The sequence below is a fragment of the Pelophylax lessonae genome (genome assembly GCF_965119305.1).
Source record: "Pelophylax lessonae genome assembly, chromosome: 2".
NCBI lineage: Eukaryota > Metazoa > Chordata > Amphibia > Anura > Ranidae > Pelophylax > Pelophylax lessonae.
The window spans coordinates 331,565,989-331,588,702 of NC_138769.1; the positions used below are offsets into that span (position 1 = coordinate 331,565,989).

General features: G+C 46.5%; 1 protein-coding gene across 1 annotated transcript in view; it reads right to left on the bottom strand.

Moving 5' to 3' along the window:
- The window catches only part of LOC309545945 (protein argonaute-3), a 268,246-nt gene that overhangs the window by 100,518 nt on the left and 145,014 nt on the right, over window positions 1-22,714 (bottom strand). Inside the window, exons 8-9 of the mRNA XM_082245395.1 lie at window positions 12,627-12,774; window positions 3,842-3,961 (exon numbers count right to left, since the gene is read on the bottom strand). Of these exons, the coding sequence (XP_082101521.1) occupies window positions 3,842-3,961; window positions 12,627-12,774 (268 nt within the window). The remainder of the gene's footprint in view (window positions 1-3,841; window positions 3,962-12,626; window positions 12,775-22,714) is intronic.

Here is a 22,714-nt window from a genome sequence, read left to right on the forward strand (position 1 = left end):
GCAGATCCATCACTGCCCCGTAAAGGCCCTGCAGCGGACCCGGGACAGGCGCAAGTTGGAAGGAAAGAACCTTGCTGGAGGCAAGGATGAAACTCGATCTTGTAACCGGACCGAATCAACTCGTGGATCCATTTGTCCTGAAAGAGAGGTCCAGGGGTTTAGAAAGAAGTAAAGATGTCCCACCACGCGAGATACGGGTGCCCCTTCAGGCAGGAGAGCTTTCCTGTGGAAGCCGCTTTTGACTTACCAGCCCAGGGCCTCTTGGAACCCCCCGCAAAGTGACAGGTGCACTTTTGTCCCTTGTCCTGTGAGCCCGCAGAACAAAAGGGCCGTTTGTGAGCCGAGAAAAAAGGATCGTGTTTACAACGAGGCCCTTTGCTCTTGGCAACCTGTAGAAGCAGAGTACTCTTACCTCCCATAAGACCTTTAATAATCTCTTCCATAGAAGCACAAAACAAACGGTCTCCCGCAAAGGGTAGATCAGTCAGTATATCTATATATATATATATATAGATATACTGTAGCCCCTGTATCAACTATTCTGCCAGCTCCGGAGGATGTTGACCCCCTTCCAGATCCTGGCGTTTTGCCCATTCCGTTAAGGTCTGAGAGACCAAGGTGAAAGCAAACACCGGCCTCAAAATTGAATGCGCCACGATGAAAAAGGTATAAGCCCACAGCCTCAGGTCTCTTGTCCACAGGGTTCTTAAAAGACGGGGAATTCTCAACCGGAAGAAGCATGGCCTTATTTATTCTGGAAACCTGAGAGTCCACCGCTAGTGGAACCGTCAGCTTCTTCAAAAGAGACTCCTCAAAGGGATATCTCCTAGCGAAATGCTTTTCAATTCAAAACCATGCGTTTCAGGGACCCCCCACTAACTAGCGACAATCTTGTCAAAATAGGCAGGAAAAGGAAACACCGTAGTCAACTTGGATGGTCTACGAGTGCCAATTTGCAGCAGCGCAACCGACGCAGCATCAGCTGTGTCCTCCAATTTTAAAGTTTCCCGCACTGATACAAACAATGCTTCCACAAGTGCCTTTTCATGCGTGTCCATAGTAGAAGAACCATTCTCACTGTCGGAGCACTCAGGGTGCGTGGGCGCAGAACCAGTGGGCTGACTCGAGTCTGCGGTGGCCAAATCCACCTCAGAATCTGAGGAGGCAGAGGATACAGGTGAAGGCAGGGGGCACTTCTTGCTAGACCACTTTTGAATAGCCATATCAATCTTTTGACACAAGGTGACTGTAGGACTGCTGTCATGGCCGTCAGGGCAGACAGAGGCCCAGAGGGTCCCGCAGCTTCTGAGAGTGGGTCAGGTGGTGATACCTGCTTCAGGGACTCCATGGTTAATTTGGAGGCCATCCTTATATGCAAAGAAAAAAAATGTTTCTTTTAATTTTTTTTTTTTTTTTAACCACTTAAGCCCCGGAGGATTTGGCTGCTAAACGACCAGAGGGTATTTTGCGATTCGGCACTGCGTGACTTTAACGGACAATTGCGCGGTCGTGCGACGCTGTACCTAAACGAATTTGGCGTCCTTTTTTTCCCACAAACAGAGCTTTCTTTTGGCGGTATTTGATCACCTGTGCGATTTTTTGATCACGCGCTATAAACAAAAAAAGAGCGTAAATTTTGCAAAAATAGCAATATTTTTCCCTTTTTTTAATATGAAATTCCCCCCAAAAAAATGTAAAAATCAAAATTTTTTAATATTTTCGGCCAATTTGTTTTATGCTACCTATGTTTGGTAAAAAAAATCGCAAAAAGCGTATTTTGATTGGTTTGCGCAAAAGTTATTGCGTTTACTAACAAAGGGAAAGATTTTTGTCATTTTTGTTGTTTTTTTTTTTAACGCGTAATGGCGGCGATCTGCGATTTTTTTTGCGGTACTGCGACATTGCGGCAGACAGATCGGACCCTTGACTGACATTTTTGACACTTTTGGGGTTACCAGTGACATTTCTACAGTAATCAGTGCTATATATATGCACTGTTACTGTAAAAATACACTGGTAGTGAAGGGGTTAACTTTATTTGAGAGGGAGGGGCTGTGTGTGTCCCTAGGGGCGTGATTCTAACTGTGATTGGCTGTGGCTTCAACTGTATGCAGAGTGATCAATGGATCTACATAGTAGATCCATGTGATCATCTCTCATACAGAGAGGAGAATGACAGGCAGCTTGTTTACACAAGTTGCCTGACTTTCTCCCTCTCCCCCGCCGATCGCAGAGTGGCCGGCGGCGATCGGGTCCGCCGGTCACACGCGCGGGGGGGGTCCGTGACCACGCGGGAGCGGGAGCGCGCCTCCGGCGGCGCGCGCTCGCTCCCTAAACCCTCACAGGCGAGCGACGTAGACCTACGTCACTTTGCCTGTGAGGGGCTGACCGCCGCCGTAGATAGTCGTGCGGCGGTCGGCAAGTGGTTAACAAAAAAAAAAAAAAACCCCTCACACCACTACCGCTGTGGGATTGCAAGACCCAGCGCACCAGCGGTGTGGGTATAGCAGAAGGAAGGGCTGTATAACCGCAGCGACTCACCACTACCTATTCAGAGCTGGATACAAAGTGCCAAGCTGCATGCCATGCTGCAATAAGAAAGGAAGTGGAAGTGCAGTCACTGCCCCTAGAGGCCCACCGCCATATCACTGCTCCACAGGCTACAAGAAAATTGCCGCCACATTGACTTCAATGGGAAACAAAAAACATGGCTGCCGGACTATACAAACATGGCCCCCGGGATGGTATACAGCCATCCACAACAAAATGGCGGGAACCCAGGACCCAGACCAGCCTTACCGGTACTTGTAGTCCACCAGGGGGCCCCATACACCACAACAGCCCGTGCACCCCGAGGGGGGACTGACAGTCCACTGCACCATCTTGGAATGGGGGTACTACGGGCCAGAGGTACGCTGCGACTCTGGCCGTGACCATTAGTTTGATTAGGGCTATGCGTCCTCGCAAGGTGTTTCACCCACGGCCAGCCCCCGTCCAGTGGGGCTATGTCGTGGCCAACCTAGCATGGAGCTAATAGTTGGGTCACGCTCACTGGCAGTTAAATGCAGTTCTCACAGGAACAGAAAATAATTAAAGAAGAAAAAGACCCATTTAAAAAAGAAAAAATGCTAGGACCGCAGATCCCAGCAAGGAACTAGGTCCTTACTCCTGACTAGGCAGAAAAAAACTCAAGTCCAAATGGCAGGAATTGGGAAGAATACCTCCTAGGACTGCCCTAGGGGCGTAGTCAAGTTTTGTTTCCACCTATTCATACTTCTATGGAGAGCAGCATAACCCAAGGGTCAAAAAAGATATGGAGCCGTGTCCGTCAATGAACGAAAGAGTTAGTTTGAACTGCGAATCAATGTGTGTGTGGCGCTCAGGCTCTATGAGAATGAAGTTATGTGCCAACCGCTGTTAGCTCTGGCCTGGAAGGGAGCTTGCTATGCGCCAGCCAATAGTAGAGGGTGTCTCGGGAGCCGTACATCAAGTCAAAATCTGCTGTATGATAGTGAATGGCAGTCTCACCCTGGATCCCCAGCAGGCCACACCCCCAACACATTTCACTCCGCCCGCCGGAAATGCGTTAGGGGAACCTAATCACTCTCTACCATAGTTCGTTCTAAACCAAGTTCCAGACAAAAAATGCATTCGTTTTTCTAGAAAGGATGAGGGAAAAAAAAAACACTTTGTCAGATATTTATCTGCAGTATATTTTTTAAAACTAAAAAGCACAAAAACAGATAAACAACCTAAAAAATAAATAATTAAAATAAAATAAAATAAAATGAACCCAAAACAAATCTAGCTCCTTTTACGTGGCTAAATTTGATTAACTCACCAGCCTGCTGATCTCCTCCTGTCTGTCTGGGGCAGAACGAGCTGTTGCTTTGATCATAGTGGATGTCTGATTGTCAGTCAGCTTCTTAATACATCGTTGGCCAGCTACAATGTTACAGACCTAGGAACACACAACAGAAACATATCTACTTGATCGAGTGATAAAGCAACAGACAATGCATATTGAAAAGGTATTTTATAATGTTGCAGAGAACAACCGTGTAGTGTTAACAAACAAATTGCACAGACGCTCCATAAAGCCTAGTTTGTTGAGGTTTGGCGACTGCAACACTTGGGAGAGAGAGACTACACCTTCTTTTCCCCTCTTCACAAAGTCTACTTTAGAATAGTCTACTTTCTAATCCCACATAGACAACTCCATGCGGTACAAGACACTTCAATTGGAGACATAACCTGGTCCAATCATGCCCCCATATTTTTGTCCTACTCCTCGGATGTTAACGCTCCCGGGGTTTGCTTCTGGAGACTTAATGAAAGTCTTCTTCAGATGCCGGAGGTACTTGAGGAGGTCTCTCGGGAACTCCACGTTTATTTCCAAATGAATGACCAGCCAGAGTGCGACCCGGGTATTCTTTGAGAGGCACATAAAATGATTGCCAGGGGTATTCTTATCAAATACGGAGCGAGAATTAAAAAAGAACGCGAACGAAGGCTTACGTCACTACTTGCCGAACTATATAGGAAAGAAGCCCAAAACAAACATGCCCCCACTTCTATTAGAATCAGAAATCTCCTCCCTCCGAAAACAAATTACTGACCTATAACTATACAGAGCTAAGGCAGCTCTACAAAAATGCTGCAGGGTGGATTATGAATTGGGGGACAAATGTGGCAAAGTTCTGGCTAGAGCGGTCAGAGAACAAACATCATATATCCCCCACATCCTGACATCAAAAAACCAAAAGATAACACTTTCTAAACAATTCGTACAGGTGTTCAGAGACTTATTCTTTATACCACCCCCCAGAACACTCTCCTTCCCAGGACCTCATAGATGAATACATTGCCTTGTCCCATCTACCTACCCTCCCCTCTGAGATTCTAACAGAGCTAGACGCCCCCATTATGTTAACGGAACTCCAACGGACTCTAAACCAGATGAAGCTGGGTAAAGCCCCAGGTCCAGACGGCTTCACCCTTCAATATTATAAGGCCCTCTTCCCGACCTTCGGTCCACAATTCGTAAAACTCTTTAATGCAGTGGGATCCAACAAGGTCTTCTCCAGGGAAATTCTAAAAGCCCATATCACCATCACCCCCAAGGAAGGGAAAGATTCTTCTTCTTGCGGTAGCTACAGGCCCATCTCCCTTAATATCGACCTGAAGTTATTCACTAAGATTTTAGCAACCCGTCTGGTGCAACTCCTGCCTTCTCTAGTCCATCTAGACCAAGTCAGATTCATTCAAACTGGAGAAGCTAGAGAGAATACAACTAAAGTACTTAACTTGATCCATATTGCCAACATGACTAAAACGCCCTGTGTATTTCTGGGGACGGACGCGGAGAAGGCGTTCGACTGAGTAAATTGGAAATTCATGTTCGCAGTACCCAGACACGTAGGCTTAGGGGAAACTATGTTACAATGGATCACTTCAATTTACTCCAACCCGATGGCCCAGGTCAAAACCAACGGTCTTCTATCTGACCCTTTCACTATAACCAATGAACAAGACAAGGTTGTCATTTATCCCCTCTTCTCTTTGCTCTTTCTCTTGAACCGTTCCTCTTTAAAATCCGTCTGAATCAGGACATTCAGGGCATACCTGTTGGCAATACACAGTACAAAACCTTGGTGTATGCAGATGACTTACTTTTTTCATTAAAGAACCCCAGTCTCACTTTCTAACCTTCTTTCGGGAATTTGAGACTTACGGAGCACTCTCCAACTTGAAAATAAATTTTGGTAAATTGGAGTCCATGGGAGTCGGTATACCATCGGCCCTCTTATCAATCTTGAAACGAAGCTTTAAATTCATATGGACAGACGTGGCCTTAAAATATCTGGGTACCCACATCCCCTCTAAACTTTCCCACATGTACACTCTCAACTTCCCATCTCTTTTGTCCAAAACCCGCTCACTGCTTGAAACCTGGCATAAAGGCCTGCATTCCTGGTTTGGTAGGTGCAATCTACTAAAAATGTGTATCCTTCCAAAATACTTATACCTTTTTCAAGCCTTACCGATAAAAATACCCTCTCAGTTCTTTAAACAGATACATGCCCTCTTCCTAGGTTTCAACTGGGTATACAAGAAACACCGCCATTTGCTTACTCTACCTAAGCTTTCTGGAGGACTGGCACTTCCCAACATTTGGCAATATTACCAGGCATCTCATCTTAGCAGGTTCATCGACTGGTGTCGTAACCACAAGTCTAAACAGTGGACACAGTTGGAGCAGGCTCAAACAGACATTCTGTTGAAAAGCGCTCTCTGGTGCTATGATAGTCTACCACTGGGGATAAAGTCTCACCCAGTAATAGGCATCACTCATATGCTCATGGTGATACCTCACCTTTAATTTTTATTATTTATTTTAACACTGTTGCTTTAATTCTTTTTGTTTGCATCACTTTTACTGCTGTCACAAGGAATCCAAATCCTTCTTCTGCCCTTAAAAGCATTCAAAACGCCAAGATCAGTGTTTTCTAATGCTTTTGATTTTTTAAAAATGGCAACGCTGAGATCTGAGTAAACCGAAATTGATGTCAGGTGATCGCTTCCGGGTTACCACAGCAGAGAGCAGATCACAGCCAATCCTGGCTTTGTTCGGCTTTCCGACCAGCTTTTGGACACACCAGCTGGTCGCTTGGCGTCCCCTCCTGATGCCTGTAAAAGCAGTCTAGTTTGCCGCTAAGATTGCTTTTACAAGAGAGCCGAATGCTGGCTCTAAAAAAAAAAAAAAAAAAGGTACCCCGGTGATGCCTGCAGCTGCAGACATCAATCTGAAGTCCAGTTCCTCCCTGAGGTAGGAACAGAGATACCATTGGAAAGCAGAAATGTCAGTCTGGGTTAAGGGTAGCTATACTTTTACATGACAGCCGGGAGCTAGCTGAACAAAACAGTAAAGCCCTGAACACACGCACAGATTGTAGGCCGTAAATTGTCGGCCAACGTCCGATCGGCCGATTGTAGGCTTGTTAGTATGATGCTTCCGACAACCAACTGCGACTTTTAGGCCGAAAAAAATCTGGTGTGCATGCTCTAAAATTTTTGTTGGCCAACAACAGAACGGCCGATTGTTCCTCAGTCAGTACAGATTTCGGCAGACAAGAATCAGATGAGCAAGACTGGGCATGCTCAGAGAAGAAAAAACACAGGGAAAGTCAACCATCACATGACATCACTTCTGAAGTTGGTTTTTGTTGGCCAACAAAAGTCCAGTGCAAGTCTAGAGCACATTTCAACCAACAAACAATACTGGACAAAAGACAGCCGATTGGTCGGCCAACAATCTGTGCGTGTGTACAGGGCTTAACAAGCTCATGGCTTCAGTTGTTTAAACCCTTCATTCGCTGAATGTTCTAACAAAATGATCGCTGCTTCCCCGTTAAGTACAAGAGTCCCATCCTGCGACATGACAAGAAGGATTTTGCACACATTTTGATTTGATACACCTGGAATGTATTTAGCTAATATAAAGTTAGAGATCAGTTGGGCTTTAAAGCAGGACTAAACCCTATCGGTTTCAGCAAAGGAAGATGCAACCTTAGCCTCTGTTTGATCTTTTAACTGCCATGATGCTGTACATGTGATCAGTTATAGTCATAGCACCAGCCATTTGATTGTTTGACACGTTTGGGTGTGTTGTGGAAATTTTGATAGACATTTCTTTAGTTAAATAGTCATAATGTCTCCCAGTGTCGGTTTTACCGATAATCGCTGTTCACAGTGATTATTGCTTTAACTGTCATTGCAGGAAAGACTTGTTAGTGATAAGATGGCAGCCATTTCTGCTCATCTCTGCACATGGCTGTGTTTTTACATAAGCACTGCCCATTGTACTGATTGGTGGTTGTGAAGCCACTCCCTGTAACTCCCTTTTGTTCACTTGCTGTAAATAAACCAAGCCCTGCCCTGAGACACACAGAAGAAGACACAGGAAGGCTCACACACACACAGCCATTTCATCCATGCAGACACACAGAAACTCTTACAACAAAAAACACTTGCTCTTACCCACACACACGCATGCACACACATACATATCCGGAGAGAGACCTGGCAGATGGCATCGAAATGACCCAGCGCGTCTGTTCCTTTCTTTGTCACCGATCGCTTGGAAAATCCTTATGCAAAAGAGCGGTACAATTGTACTTTTCAGTACAAGCTATTAGTGGAGCTTGGTGCGTAATAATCTTGAGCGCACTGAAGCGGGTTTTTATGCTCCAAGCCCTATTAATTTCCACGACAGGTGAGAGCACAAGCAAATGTAACAGTTGCAGTAACTGTTTTTTTTTTAACAGTTAAATCAAAGTGTTTAGTTCCACTGTAAAGCGGAACTATCAAAACAGTTACATTCAAGGCATGCCATGAACTATAAATGGTTACAGCTGCTTTATGCTCTGAACTGCACTGTCAAGCCATCAAATAGCTGGCGTCATAACTGATCACATGTGCAGCTCCATGGCAGATGAAGATCAGAGTCAAAGATGGTAGCTTTTGTTCCAATTTCAAACCCTCTGTTTTGTTAAGAACTTAAGTAAGGATTATTGGCAGGATAGGATGATGCCATGATTGCTGCCCTAGGTTTCCTGTCTCAGGGTGACTCATTTCTCTTGCAGTGTCCAATGGAGCCACCTTTGAAAGCATGGATGAGAGTTGTGTCACCCTACACTCTGTGTATCAACAGAAACACAGAGCCCCAGATGCTAGGATGACAAGACGCTCCCCTGCTCCTCCCCTCTCCCTTTTCCAAACTAACAGACTGAAAAAGAAAATCAGCACAACCAAGTGATCAATAAATTAAAAATGATTATATATATATATATATATATATATATATACACATATAAAATATAGAATAAGCGGCAGCTATCACCAAGTATCACCAAGTATGTTTTCACTGCATACAATATTCAAATGTGTAATCAAAAAGGTGCTGTGCCACTATAACACTGGTGTATGTTAAATAAATATAATACATTAATTTATCAATGTGATATTAAAATGCATAAATATAGTGAAAAAAGTCCCATAATTCATAAATTGAATCCCAATAAGGTGCAAACAAACTCGTGCAAAACTGAAAAGACAATCCAAAATGGAAAAGTGCCAGATCAATCCAGTATCTGTGCACACCTTCACACACTATTGGATGGCTGCTCACCTCAAATTCTAACCCATGTGTTACCAATGGGTAAGAACTAGCAGGTCCCTTATCAGGATGTATTCCTGTAGATAATGGTCAATATGTTCTCCAATAGCTGATGATCTCTCAGTCCTATTTAAGCTTAGGTAAATCCCATGGAGATTGAGACATGGAGACAGAGCGGATGGTCTGTTATAGCCTGCACAGTTGATTGTGCTCGCTAATGTAAGTGTATCTTTTACATTGCTTCTTTTAAGATGTTATACAGAGAGCATTAGATGTGTCCTTCTTTCTTGCCTCTCCCTGGGATTTACCTGAGCTTAAATAGGACTGAAAGATTGTCAACTATTGAAGAACATATCGACTATTATCTACAGGAATACATGCCGATAAGGGAACCGCTAGTTCTGACCCATTGGGTCAGAAATTGAGGTGAGCAGCCATCCAATAGTGGGTGAAGGTGTGCACAGATACTGGATTGCTCTTCGAGGCACTGGCACTTTTGCATTTTGGATTCGATTTTCAGTTTTGCACCTTATTGGGTCTGTTGAGTATGTTTGCACCTTATTGGGACTCAATTTATGAATTATGGGACTTTTTTCACTGTATTAATGAACTTTCACAATATTTATGCATTTTAATATCACATTGATTAATTAATTTTATTTATTTAATATACACCAGTGTTTGAGTGGCGCAGCACTTTTTGATTACACAATGTTTATTTTATTGTGTTAAGCATGAAAACACTGAGGGTTTAATACTACTTTAGGGTCTTGTAAAAAAAAAAAAAAAAAAAAAAAAAAAAAAAAAAAAAACTTTAAAGATAACGCTTGTCAAATGCTTTTTCTCTAACGTTTGAAGGAATAGATCTACTGGAGAAAGTCCTAGTGACCAGCAAAAAAAAAAAAATCTATGGGTCCTTTCACACGGCCGCTCCGTGTGTCCGCAAATCATCCCATCCGTTTGCGGATGATTTGCGGACATAATGTAAGTGAATGGCACTGCGGATGTCAGCGCAATACCATCCGCTGACACCCGATTTTCCTCCTTTCAGTTCTGTTCCGTTTTTACGAATAGAACAGAACCCCATTTTTTCTTCCGTGTAAAAAACGGAAAGGAAGGAAAATCGGATGTCAGCGGTGTCATCCGCTGACATCCACAGTGCCATATACCTATATTATGTCCGCATATCATCCGCAAACGGATAAGATGATATGCGGGCACACGGAGCGGATGACAGAAATGTCATCCGCTCCGTGGGAAAAAAAAAAGTCCCGCAGCGGACCTTTCACACGGAGCGGCCTTGTGAAAGGACCCTATTTCAACTGAATATGGCTTTACCCACTTTTCAGCAACATAATAAAAGGCCACCTGCATATATACGTCCTATAGTTTATTTTGAAAATATATTAGTACAAATATTTTTTTGCTTAACCACTTTACGTCCAGCCGCCGCAGATGTACTGCGGCAGGCTGGCTCTCCCAGGCAAAGTTCCGTACATGTACAACGCTCATCTGGGCGGTCGCGTGCCGCCGGAGGCGCGCTCCCGCTCGTCAGTGGGGAAGATAGTGCGTGTGACAGACGGCTCCGATGGCTGCCGGCCACTCGCGATCTCCTGCCACTGACAAAGAAAGACGGACAGCTGATGTTAACACAGCCGTCCGTACTTCTCCCTGAAGTGATCACAGATGTCATGTGATCCTGCTATATAGATTATATTATATATATACACATGTCTCTGTGATGACTTCACAAGCCACACCCCCCCACAGTTAGAATCATGCCCCTAGGGTCACATTTAACCCCTTCATCACCAATACTGTTAACCCCTTCCCTGCCAGTGTCATTTTTACAGTAACAGTGCATATTTTTAGCACTGATTACTGTATTAACGTCACTGGTACCCCCAAAAGTATCAGAAATGTCAGTTAGGGGTCCGATCTGTCCGCCGCAATGTCGCAGTCCTGCAAAAAATTGCAGATTGCCGCCATTACTAGTAAAAAAAAAAAAAAAAAAAAAGCAATAAAAAAAAATGGCATAAATCTTTCCCATAGTTAGTAAACACAATAACTTTTGCGCACACCATTCAAAATACGCTAATTGCGATTTTTTTCCCCAAAAATATGTAGCAGAAAAATTGGCCTAGAATGTTAAAAAATTTAGATTTTTACATTTTTTTTGAGAATTTCATATAAAAGAATGTGAAAAATATTGCGTTTTTTTTTTTCATAATTGTCGCTGTTTTTTTGTTTATAGCGCAAAAAATAAAAAACCTTGCGGTGATCAAATACCACCAAAAGAAAGCTCTATTTGTGGGAAAAAAAGGACATCAATATCGTTTGGGTACATCATCGCACGACCGCGCAATCGCAAAATAGGGCCTGGTCATTGAGCAGCCAAATCCTCCGGTCTGAAATAAAAGATGAATTCTAAGTAAAGATGTTTAATACAAAAAGTTACATTGGTCCAGCAAATGCATATACCATTGCTGGCCATCCCCTTAGAAGATAGAAATCACTGAAGTAGACGCTGCTGCTCCAGTAATCTCCATTTTCCTCCATGTCCCGTGCTGAGCAGCTGACCCTCTGCATTGTGAACACAGGAGGTTGGCCTGTTAGCATGGATGCCATTCAGATTATGTTTTGCATTTTCTGAATGAATGCAAAGCATTTTTGAGAAGAAGAGGTTGAGAGGTAGCGTTTGAAGTCATGTTCTCCACCTCGTCTAATCAGAGATCGCTTTGCATTTATTCAGAAATGGCAAAGCATTCTTTGAATGGTGCCCTTGCCAATCGGCCAGCCTCCTGTGTTCAGAATGCAGCAGGGATGTCACTCGGCACGGACCCTGGAAACAAGAGGAGACCACTGGAGTAGCGGTCTCCACTTCAGTGATTTCCAGTTCCCTGGGGGATTGGCTAGGTACGGTATATGCATAGTGCAGTGGCCCAAGATGGACCAATGTGAGTAATATCCATACCTAGAATTTCTTTTTAACTAGAAGTTAAGAAAAAAATAATGGATTATGTTCCATTTAAACTATGGTAAAGTTTTAGGGTCAAAACGCACCTTACCAATCAAAATTATTGCACATTAGCAAATGATGCATTGTCCATTTTTCTCCATTCTCCTGTTGAAAGCTCATTCATAAGGAATGGGCTGCCTAAATGCAACACATGTTAACTTGTGACACAACCCGCATTACCACAAACCGGAATATTGAAGTGTGAAAAAAAAACCCTGACAATTCCAACATAACATTTTATGTAACAGCATCATACACACAACACTAATAAATATAAAGTTATAAAAACATTTTTGAAGCAAATTTATAGACTGTCATAGTCAAATGAATTGAACAAACAAAAGATTTTATGCAATTAATAAAAAGGACACAAAGATATCATGTACACACACTAGTGTTAGATAAAGTATATAAGCAGATGGTCCTTACTTCTAGAGGCAGGTATGTGTGTTTCTGTTCCTGTCCAACTTGCAGACAGGGCAAATGAGGATACTTCAGCTGGAGATTATACTTTTCTCTAAAGTACTGAGCAACTGTTCTTTCCACGGTCTGCCCATTCTCCAGCTGTAAAGGAAAGCTACAAAGAAAAAAAAACAAAAGATACCATTACTAGCCTATTTAGTTTGTGGAATTTTAAATGTGGAGACGAACAGGGTTTCCAAAATGTGCAGAAATCAAAACTGGATATATTCAATATGCAGTTTTTTGGTGTACAGAACCTGGTACTGGCACAATTGGTAGTTGGCCCTGAAAACAAGGGAAAAAAAATTTAGGGTTCCTCCACATATCTTGGATACCTAACCTTTAACCTAAATCTTAACGTGAGGATTTTTTAAGCTACCCTGGAGTTGACCAGTCTTTCGGAGTTAAATGATGTTCAGCATTATTCAAACTACTTCTGGTGATCCCAGGCTGTCATAGGCTTGCCTTCATTATGCGAGTGCTGCTTAGTCAAGAAGAAATGACTGTCAACCATCACTTCTGAGACTGAAAAGGAATATGACCTGTGACATCAAAAGAGCCTGAATGCATAATGTTAAAAAAAAAAAATCACATTGTACATACAGGAAAGGTGGCAGGAAAGATAGAGGTCATCTTGAAGGAAGAATTCCAGGTATAGCTGATTTTACTGAGCTACATCGCTCCAGCTTAGACCAAATGTGAATGCATGTGTCATACCCGTGGGCAGTGCCGGAAAAAGGTAATCTAGTGCCCAGGGGGCAAAGATGTCAAACTGCACCCCTCCAAATTTCCCCTCATAAAAATAACCCCCCCCTCCCCATCAATCATTCTTACTAGCACAAATCCTCCCCCTAAATTTACCCACAGGCACCAATTACCCCCCCCCCCCCAGCACAAATCTTTCAGTCAAATTTCCCCCTGAGCAAAAATCCCCCTCTAAATTTCCCCTCCAAGCACTAATCCTCCCCAACACAAATATCACCCACCAAATCCCCCCTCCTAGCACAAATCCTGAGAAATGCCAGCTGTTGCAGGATTATTTCACGGCTCGGGGACACCACTGGCTGTCAAGACAGGACTACACAGCATTTGCTTACCCGCCTCCTATCCACATTCATTGCTGGGAGGAGATGGGCTGGGTAAGCAAATCCTGCACAGTCCCAAATCAGACAGTCCTGATGCAGGAGCACTACAGTGGCAGGAAGAGCTGCTGAAGAGAGGGAGCGCACAGCCCACACCTCCTCTCAGGTCTCTCTGCTGCTCTCCAGATTTGGCTCGTCAGTTCTCCCACTAAGCTGACAGAAATAGTGATGCTGCTGTCACTACTCCTGTCAGCTTGTAACGAAAAAAAAAAAAAATCTTCATGTGGCACCCCCACCTCAAAGCGCCAGACTCTCCTCCTGCCCCCCTGCCCTGAGCTGCATGGGACCCGCAAGCTAGGGAAGATCATTGGAGTAGCAGTGCCTACTACTGTGATTTTCAGCTTCTAAAAGGATCCCACAGCAAAGGTATAAGCATAGTTATACTGGTTGAAGCTTGACCAATGAAACTATGTAAAAAGTTCTATACCTGGCATTCTTCTTTAACCACTTCAATACAGGGCACTTTCACCCCCTTCCTGCCCAGGCCAATTTTCACCTTTTAGCGCTGTTGCATTTTGAATGACGATTGCGCAGTCATGCAATACTCTACCTAAACCAAATTTATGTCATTTTCCCCCCACAAATAGAGCTTTCTTTTGGTGGTATTTGATCACCGCAAGGTTTTTTATTTTTTGCTAAACAAATAAAAAGAAAGACCGAAAACTTTGAAAAAAAAAAAACATTTTTCGTTTATGTTATACAATTTTGTAAATAAATAGTTTTTTTACTGCACTGATGAGCACTGATGAGACTGCACTGATGAGGAGGCACTGATGGGGTGGCACTGATATGCAGCATCGGTGGGCACTGATAGGCGGCACTGATAGGCAGTAATGGGCACTGATAGGCTGCACTGGTGGGCAATAATGGGCACTGGTGGGCAGCACTGATAGATGGCAATGATGGGCACTGGTGGGCAGCACTGATGGGGAGGGCAATGAGGGGCTCCCTGAGCCCTGATTGCCATCCCTGGTGGCCATAGTGGGCATCCCTCTGGTCATGGGTGGGCATCTCTGGTGGTTCTAGTGGCACCCCCCCCCCCCCGAGGGTCTGCACTGGTAATCAATGATCTGATTACCAGTGCCGATCCCCCCCCCTGTCATGGGAGCCGCCGATCAGCGTTCCTTTACTCGTGCCTATCAGGCACGTACTGAGGAAAGCCGATCAACGGCTCTTCCTGTTTACTATGTGACCAGTCGTGATTGGAGATGCGGGGAGTCAGACTGACACCTCGCATCACCGATCGCCGCTCTGCGCGCCCCCCCCCCCCCGTCATACGACGTCCGTTCAGGATAATGCAACCACTTTTCCGACGTCAATGGCCAATAGGGCGGGCGGGAAGTGGTTAGGCGGACCATAACATTCACATTTATTCTTAACCAAAACCTAAACCTCAACTAACCCATATTTTTAACCTTTGACCTTTCCCCAACACCAAGGATGGGTACACACAGGCTGAAAACGGTCAGTTCTGCAAGAACCGTCTGACTTTCGGACTGTGTGTAGCACCCTGTCCAACAGAAGATGGTCTTACAGCAGACTTCTGTCAAATGAGCATGCTGAAAAACCAGCATCTGATCAGTGCTGGCAGCCAAAGGCAGTCCCCGTCAGAACACAAAAGCTCAGCTGGGGAGAATGCCCATCCCCGTCCAAAGAATTGTTACAAACCCCCACCCCCCTCACACTGCTACCGCTGTGGCACTGCAAGTCCCAGCGCACCAGCCGTGCTGCCAAGGCAGAAAAGGGAGTTGTATACCCGCAGGGACTTGCCACCACCTACTCAGAGCAGGATACAGAGCGCCAAGCTGCTTGCCATGCTGCGATCAGAAAGGAAGAGGAAGCACTGTCACGGCCACTAGAGGCCCGCCGCTGCATTACCGCTCAACAGGCTACAAGAAAATGGGCACCGCATAGACTTCAATTGGAAACTCCAAAAACATGGCCGGCGAGGCTGCATAACAGCGATCCACAACAGAATGGCGGCACCATGCGGCGCAGTGTGACACCCAGGATCCTAGACCAGCCCCTCAGGTACCTGTAAGTCCACCAGGGGGGCCTCCACAGGGACCCCCACGCAGCCATTCACCGCAGGATCATGTGAATGTGAGCCGCCAGTGCGCGCTCCCACCCCCCTCACGCTCATCACCATATGATACCCCATACATCACAACAGCCCGTGCACCCCGAGGGGGGACAAAGGGGGGTAGGTGAGGGCAAGCTGTGCAGGGGAACCCTGTTAGTTGGGGGGGGGGGGGACCATGAGGGAAGGAAGGACACAGAAGAGGCCTACCAACCCGAGGAAGGGCCCGCGTCCACCCCAATATTTCCCTAAAGGAGAGGGAGACACTACTCACCACACATGGGAACTGAGCGGGCACCACTCCTGGCAGTCCACCGTCCCATTTCGGGAATGGGGGTGCTGCAGGCCAGAGGGGCGCTGCGACTCTGGCTGTTACTAATGTGTCGTGACCAGGGCTAGGCATCCTCGTGAGGTATTTCCCTTGCCCGCCAGCCCCCCCGTCCAGTGGGGCTATGTCGCGGCCAACCTAGAGCGGAGCTAACAGCTGGGTTCGGATCGCTGGCCAGACTGGGAAGACCGTAAGGATCCAGTAGGGCTGAACGATATTGGGGAAAAAGTACATTGCGATAAATGGATTTTTGTAAGAACTTACCGTAAAATCCTTTTCTCTTAAGCTCATTGACAGACGTAGTCTTCTTGATTCTCAAGAGCTGGGTTATGTTGTCTCCGCAGGAGTAGGACTAGGCAGAATGACAAAAACGTTCTGGCTCCACCCTAGGGGGCAGTCCCTGAGGGTATATCCTCCCTCTCTCTGCTACAGGGAATCAGTTCTGTTTAAAGCAGTACAGAGAATTTAACCCAACCCAACTCAATGATAGAGGGGCGGGTACTACGTCTGTCAATGAGCTTAAGAGAAAAGGATTTTACGGTAAGTTCTTACAAAAATCCATTTTTCTCTATCGCTCATTGACAGACGTAGTCTTCTTGATTCTCAAGAGCTGGGACATCCAGAAGCAGTGCCACAAATGAGGGGTGGGATTGACAAAATCAAATCCAATCTAGTAGGCCCAACCGGTGCCAAACTAGAAGTTTTAAAGGCTCATTATAAACAAAGAATGAGACTAAAAGAAAAAATTTTCCAACGGAAAAAAACCCTCGAGGTAGACCACTGGTCTCCTCAAATTGCGGCCTGCAAAACCTTGCGGCCAAATGAGGCATCAGACGATGCCATTACATCAACTTTATAATGTTTAGAGAAGGTATGCACCGACGACCAGGTAGCCGCCTTGCACACCTGGACCACTGACGCCTGATGGCGAAAGGCCCATGACGCACTAAGTGCCCGAGTGGAGTGCGCCTTAACAGGGAACGGGGGCTCCCGACCCTTAATAGAATAAGCCTGTACTACCGTCTGTCTGATCCATCTGGAAATGGTCGCGGCAGATGCAGGCAACCCCTTTTTGGGTCCATCTGGGATCACAAAAAGTGAATCCGTCTTGCGAAACGAGTCTGTCGTTTTCAAGTATACCCTGATCGCCCGGACCACATCCAAGGAGTGCAAAGCAAATTCCCGAGGATGACTGGGCTTAGGACACAGGGAAGGTAATACAATTTCTTCATTCAGATGAAATTCTGAAACTACTTTTGGTAGGAAGGATGGATTCGGACGAAGAACCACCTTATCTCTATGAACCACCAGATATGGTGAACGACAAGATAATGCGGCCAGTTCTGACACCCTGCGTGCAGAAGTAATAGCCACCAAGAAGGCCACCTTCTGGGACAACGTGGGTAGAGGAATCTCCCTAATATCTTCAAAGGGAGGTTTCTGAAGAACCGACAACACTAAATTAAGATCCCAGGGGGGTAACGGCGCGTGCACTGGCGGAGCCAGATGTCGCACCCCCTGGATGAAATTCCGCACCAAGGAATGAGTAGCCAAAGGCTTCTGAAAGAAGATGGCTAATGCTGAGACCTGACCCTTGATAGTACTCAAGGCCAGTTTCTGCTCAACCCCTTGTTGCAGAAAAGCCAATATTCGACTAATCGAATAAGACCGAGGACGGAACCCCAAAGGTTCACACCATGCAATGTAGGACTTCCATGTGCGATGATAAATCTTTCTGGAAGTCGCTTTCCTTGCTTCAACTAGAGTAGGAATAACTGAAGCTGACAAACCTTTGTCCTTCAGCACCTGGGTCTCAATAGCCAGGCCGTTAAAGCCAGCGATCGTAAAGCAGGATGGAAGATCGGTCCCTGAGACAGTAGATCCTCCCTGAGAGGAAGTCTCCATGGGACGTCCGCCACCAGTCTGACCATGTCGGCGTACCAAGCTCGACGAGGCCAGTCCGGAGCTACCAGGATTACTGGGATTCCTTCCTCCTCTACCCTGCGAAGAAGTCTTGGCAGTAACGCGAGAGGAGGGAAGGCATATATTAGCTGGTATTGCCCCCACGGGGCGATCAGTGCGTCTGCGGTTTCTGCTAGAGGATCGCGGGAGCGAGCCACGAATTTCTGAACTTTCCTGTTGAATCGTGATGCCAACAGATCCACATCCGGGGTGCCCCACCGTAGGCACAACTGGTGGAAAACGTCTGGATGGAGGGACCATTCCCCCTGATCCAGGGTCTGACGGCTGAGATAATCTGCCTGCCAATTCTCCACCCCCGGAATGAACACCGCAGAGATTGCTGGAACAAATCGTTCCGCCCAGCGAAGAATGCAAGCCACTTCTTTGGCCGCTCGGACACTCTTGGTGCCCCCCTGATGATTGACATAAGCCACGGCCGTGGCATTGTCCGACTGGATCCGAACCGGGCTGCCCTGAAGCTGCTCGGTCCAGTGAATCAGACAAAGTCTGATCGCTCTCAGTTCCAATACATTTATCGGTAATCTGGATTCTTCCGGGGACCAAAGTCCCTGGACAGATAACTGACCAAGAATTCCTCCCCATCCGGATAGACTGGCATCCGTGGTCACTATCGTCCAATATATTGGCAGAAATGACTTTCCCTGGCTGAGCATTGGAGACCGAAGCCACCAAACCAGAGACTCTCTGGTCTGTTTGCTCAATCGTATCTGATTGTCCAGGGATTCCGGATTCCGATTCCATCTGAGAAGAATCTCTTGCTGAAGAATTTGGGTATGGGACTGGGCAAATGGGACTGCTTCGAATGAAGCCACCATCAACCCCAGAACCCTCATGCACGTCCGAAGGGAAGACCAGCTGTTGGACAGTAACAACTGGACTGCTGATTGAATCTTTCGAAGTTTCCCTACCGGAAGGAAAACTCTCGTCCTGACTGTGTCTAGAATTAGACCCAGATATTCGAGCCTCTGGGTGGGAACCAGAAATGACTTTTGCTGGTTCACCAGCCACCCGAATTCTTGTAAAGAAATCATAGTAATTTCTATGTTTTGTAGCAAGGTCTGAGGAGATTCTGCATGAAGCAGAAGATCGTCTAGGTAACCTAGAATCGATATACCTCTTTGGCGCAGAAGTGCCAACATAGGGGCCAACACCTTTGTGAAGACCCGCGGAGCCGTGGCGAGACCGAAAGGTAACGCCACAAACTGATAGTGGTTCTCCTCTACGGAAAAGCGTAGAAAACGCTGATGTCCTGCGAAAATGGGAATGTGAAGATAGGCGTCCTTGATGTCTATGGACGCTAGGACATCCCCTGGATGCAGGAAGGCTGCTACCGTGCGAATGGACTCCATTCTGAATCTTCTTATGTTGACGAAAGAATTGAGCGCTCTTAAGTCCAGAATTGGACGCACTTTGCCCTCTTTCCTGGGTATTGTAAACAGGTTTGAATAAAACCCTTGAAACCGTTCTGTCCAAGGAACGTGGACTACCACTCCTTGTTGTAGTAGATCTGTGACTGCTCTCCGCAGATCTTCTAGACGATCCGGAGATAGTCGGATATTGGAAGGGAAGAATCGCGCCGGTGGGAGGGATCGAAACTCGATCTTGTACCCTGACTTTATGACTTCGCAAACCCATTTGTCCGGGATTCTGGAAAGCCATGGATCCGGGAACCGGCGAAGACGTCCCCCCACCCCAGTTATGGGTGGGGGCGCACCTTCAGGCTTTGGATGGTTTATCTTCAGGTCTGGAGGGGGCGGGCTTTTGCTTGCCCGACCAACGACCCCTGACGCCTCCTGCAGGAGCTTTGGAGGACTTAGTTTTTTCACCCGCTGGACGAAAAAACCTCTTGTGAGCAGAAAAAGAAGGCCCTCGTCTTTGACGAATTCCTCTACCTTTAAAATTTTGCGGTAAAAAGGTGCTTTTTCCACCGGTGAGATCCTTAATGATCTCATCTAAGTTGGCTCCAAATAGACGCTCTCCTGAAAAGGGGATATTAGCCAATGCTTTTTTGGAACCTTGGTCGGCTATCCAACCTTTTAGCCACAGTGTACGCCTGAGAACCACTGCTGAGACTGATGCTCGCGCCATTAATGGAGTGGCGTCTAACGCCGCATCACATACAAACTGTAACCCCTGTATCATTTGTTCCAACAAATCTGATACCGCCTGAGGGACTTCTTCTAAGTCCCGGCGTAACCACTTGGTCCATTCAGTTACAGCCTGCGAAACCAGACCAATAGCAATTATTGGCCTGAAAGCTGATCCAATCAAGGAAAACATGGTGCGAGACATAGCTTCTATCTTGCGATCCACTGGATCTTTAAAAGACGGAGCGTCTTCTAAAGGAATAACCGTGGCTTTATTCAATCTAGCAATAGGTGAATCCACCACAGGTGGTTCTGTCCATTTCTTAATAAGGGTTTCCTCAAACGGATAACGCCTGTCAATGCGTTTGGAAATATTAAAAGTGCGTTTTGGCAGACGCCATTCTTCATCGATTGGATTGCCAAAACATTTGGGCAATGGAAAAACCTTTGCCACTTTGATGCGCTTTTTAGTCCCAAAAGGGATCTCAGTTTCAGCTATTTCTGATGGAATACCCTGTAACCTTAAAGTCTCTTGAACAGATACAATGAGTGCGTTTACCAACGCTTCCTCTCGGGCTATGGCAGATGCCGAAACATCCTCCTCACTGTCTGAAGAGACAGGACCCGAGACACCAATACCAGATGAAGTACCTGCAACTGCAGAAATAGGCTCAGAGTCTGAATCCGAGGTTTCAGATAATAAGGGGTTAGGCGGGGGTCGCTTTCTTGCGCCCTGTCCCTGACAAGCCACTTCCACCCGGGACACAAAAGTTTCCATAATAGCTGACAAAGATTCAATTGTCAATGGGGTGCTGGAGGATCCCGCAGACCCCTCGAGGGGATCCGGAGGAGATACATGAGTGGCAGGGTCCATGTTAATACAGGACACCTTTGCCAGCAAAAACAAAAAAACTTTTTCTTTTTTTTTTTTTTTTTTTTTTTGTGTGTCTCCCCCTAGCGCAATAGCGCCCCTCAGAGTACCTGCTTCTCGATCCCAGAGAGAGAGAGAGGGACCCCCAAGGCTCACCAACCGATGCAGTGCAGTTTCCAACAAACTGCAGCCAGCGTCTGTCTTACACAGACTGGAAGGAGCTGTTTGCTTTTTCCTGGGCAGAAGGCGTGGCTCCGCCCCCTGTGTACGCCTTCCGGCGTTCCCGAGCCCTCCACGAGGAAGCTGGGCTCACAAAACATGGCCGCCCCCATAGAAGAGACATAAGACTCCAAAAACATGGCGGCCGGCGTGACCTGAGGACATATATGCATTCGGTCTACGGCAAAATGGCGGCGGACCGCCGATATCGTCTTCCCAGCACATCCACCTGCACTCTGCTGAGAGGTGACATATGGATCTACCCAGCAAGGAACTTAGGTCCTTACTCCTGACTAGACAGAAAAAAACTGATTCCCTGTAGCAGAGAGAGGGAGGATATACCCTCAGGGACTGCCCCCTAGGGTGGAGCCAGAACGTTTTTGTCATTCTGCCTAGTCCTACTCCTGCGGAGACAACATAACCCAGCTCTTGAGAATCAAGAAGACTACGTCTGTCAATGAGCGATAGAGAAATTTGGTTTTTAACGATATATATCGCAATATTTCTCCTGAACAGTCTCCACAGGAGGTATCAGTGAGCAGAGCTCAGCTCTCCACCAGGGGATCCGCCACACTTGTAGAACTTCTCCCGCCCGGACAGCCCGAGCCTTGTGTCGGAGCCGGAGTGTAGAGGAAGCAGGCTCAGTGAAGTGTCCCAGCAGTAGTACGGTAGCAGCCTTTGTCCCCCGGTGCTCCTCCGCCATGCTCCGGACGTCTCTCCCCCCTCTCCTGCTGCTTTGCACTGTAGCGCTCCGCAGCCTCTCCGCCGCCATGCAAACCGCCATGCAATCCAGCTCTGCCTCTGAGTCTCAAGCCGACCATTACTCCGCCCTGCTCCGCCCATTTTCTCTCCATTGAATCTATTTACAAAACATTACAGCCTGATCCCACCCCCGATGCAGCCAGGAGAGACAATGGGCAGAGCAGAGCGGAGTAATGTTCGGCTGGATACTAGAGGCAGAGCTGGGAGGGCTGGATTGCATCGGGCTGGAGGGGCGGAGTTCCGATCACAGCCGAAAGCAAAACGGATGTGTCAGGTGCCAGCACTGTGAGTCCTCCTCTTCCCCCCCGAGTCCCGACTTCTCCCTGCCTATGCTAAATTACGCGTCTTCGGCGATATGAATATCGCCCACACCCGCAGAACGATAGTCGATATCACATCGACTATCGTTCAGCCCTAATATCCAGTGTCACCCAGTATGGCAGTGGATTGTACTTCTCACAGGAACCGACTTGTTTGTAGTTCTCACAGGAACAGAAAATAATAAACAAAGAAAAGATTTCAAGTAAGAAGCAAAAAATGCCAGGACCAGAGATCCCAGCAGGGAACCAAGTCCTTACTCCTG